We start from the raw sequence: 2,108 nt of genomic DNA on the forward strand, positions 1-2,108 counted from the left end.
CATTTAGCTGGGCAGGACCTTTTCTTGGTGCTGTGGCTTGGTGCTGTGGTTTTCTTCTTCTGCAAAAAGTCCCCAGGTCCCCTGGTGACGTGCAGGAGTCAGTACCGCATGCTGATGGGTGTGAGTCCGGTGCCGGTTTAAAGCCTGCGTGACAAAGCAGGGTACTGGGCTGCTGGTGTCCCCTCCCCGCTTTGGCAGAGTGGGGTCTGACACTAGCTGTCTCCCAAGCTGTGCAGGCTGTTGGATGAGCCTTTCAAGTAGAAGCTAGAGAACAGTCACACGTACAGTAAAGATACGGTATTGAGAAAGAAAGCTCAACTCATTTTGCATCTGGCCTGGTGAAAACTGAAGTCATTAATTTAAAACTGTCCCTGAACTGAATGCCAGCTCCCTGCAGGATGCAGCACTGATCCAAAACGGCAGCTCCCTGCAGGATGCAGTGCTGAATCCCCCCAAATGCACTGTGCGTTTGCTTGCAGCTGTCAGGCACAGACACACTCTGAGGCAGCAATCCTCCCTTTGAGGTGGAGGCAAAGGGAGCTCTGGAGCTCAGCTTTGTCACCCTATGGCCAGGCTCTGCCTCAGAAGGACTGTCTGGGTTTCCCTTTCATTTTCAAAAGGCAAGAAGGAGACATCTGCCGCTACTAAACACTAAATTTGTTACTGAAGACTATTCTGAGCTGCAGTTGGTCTACAGGGTAGTCTGATGTTTTCTTAGCTCTGGCTGCAGATTTCAGTGAGAGGTATTGCTATATATTTGGCTCGGTGACAGGGAGGGTTTAAACTTGAAACGAGTTGACTGTGCAGGACAGAAGGTGGACATGTCAATGCAGAAAGCCTCTACCCACAAATTGGTCTGCGTGCTCAGAACCCATCAGTTAGATGGTTTACTGGGAGGTAAAGAGGCTCTGAGTTAATGGTGCTTCAAGCAGCTTGGTAGACAGGAGGTGGAAAACACTGCTCAGACCTTCAGCCTTCCTTCAGGGTAGTGTAGTCTGAGGGGTAAAACCAAAGCATCTCAGGGTTGGCAAGGGAGCCCTCATCTCAGTTCCAAACGTGCCAGTGGGGTCCAGCAGTGACCCAGCAGGCTGCAGGTCTCTGATGTTTCCTTGTGCTTGCAAAGGTTTGTGCAAGGCTGCACCATGTGCTTCATTCTGCTTAATTTTTTGCAGGATCTTCTGAAAGGAGCACAGCACAGAATTATGAACGGAGGCGTAAATGAGACATTCCCATGCATTATTTATTAAACTTCATTTGCTCCAATGGCCAATGCAGTGTAATATAAATTAACCACTGTATGAAATAACTATTTATTTCATAATAACTGATGGGGTTGTTTGTTTTTTTTAGTTGTACATTCAATAAAATTATAATTTTTTGATATTGTTGCAGCGATATGTCTTGTGTAGGTGCATTGTGGTTCTGAAAGGACCAGCAACCCTTGTGACGTCTCACAACAAAGCACATTGTTTGATAGGACCCATAAAGTTATGTTCACTAAACAGAGAAAATATTCTTTTGTTCATTGAAAGTAAGTCTATCAGCTTCAGAGCCAGTGCAGAACAGAGCCGATGTACAGTCTAGTGCCTCAATTTATTTTAATGGTTTATAATGTACTGTAATTTCCGTATAAAAATATATTTGTATCATTGCAGCATGTTTTATGTTTTGTGACTATGTATCTATATATTTTAAAAAGTGGGTGTGGGGGAATGGGTAAGGTTCCAGTGGGAATCTGAGGTCTTCATTTCATAGTCTGGAATTTTATGACAGCAACATTTTAAATAAAAACTATGGGGCTTTTGCAACATACTTTCTTTTGTGATAGTGACGGAGTTATTTCCCATGTTCAGTTGGAATAGGACTCGGATCCAAGCAACAGTGGTTTGAGACTGGAAAGAAATACCAAATTAATGGCTTCCTTTTGCGGGGAGGCTGTGAGCCTCCTATTGCAGATTTGGTGAATGTTTGGGGGATTTACTGCTGGAGGCATGTGTTTCTGGCATTGCACACAAGGTGCCATCCATCCTATACCTGATGGAAATCAAGAAATGTGTTGACTGAATGAAAAGGCCTAATGTATTCCCTAGCTCCAAGTGGAAAGATTT

The 2,108-nt window shown here is 44.5% G+C and overlaps 1 protein-coding gene across 1 annotated transcript in view; it reads left to right on the forward strand.

Moving 5' to 3' along the window:
* Positions 1–1,222, forward strand: part of TAC1 (tachykinin, precursor 1) — a gene marked incomplete at its 5' end in the record, with an annotated part of 5,191 nt that extends 3,969 nt beyond the window's left edge. The window contains one exon of the mRNA XM_008945403.1: positions 1,173–1,222. Within this exon, the coding sequence (XP_008943651.1) occupies positions 1,173–1,222 (50 nt within the window). The remainder of the gene's footprint in view (positions 1–1,172) is intronic.
* Positions 1,223–2,108: the final 886 nt, after the last annotated feature.

The sequence above is a fragment of the Merops nubicus genome, unplaced genomic scaffold, assembly GCF_000691845.1.
Source record: "Merops nubicus isolate BGI_N331 unplaced genomic scaffold, ASM69184v1 scaffold11640, whole genome shotgun sequence".
Lineage (NCBI taxonomy): Eukaryota > Metazoa > Chordata > Aves > Coraciiformes > Meropidae > Merops > Merops nubicus.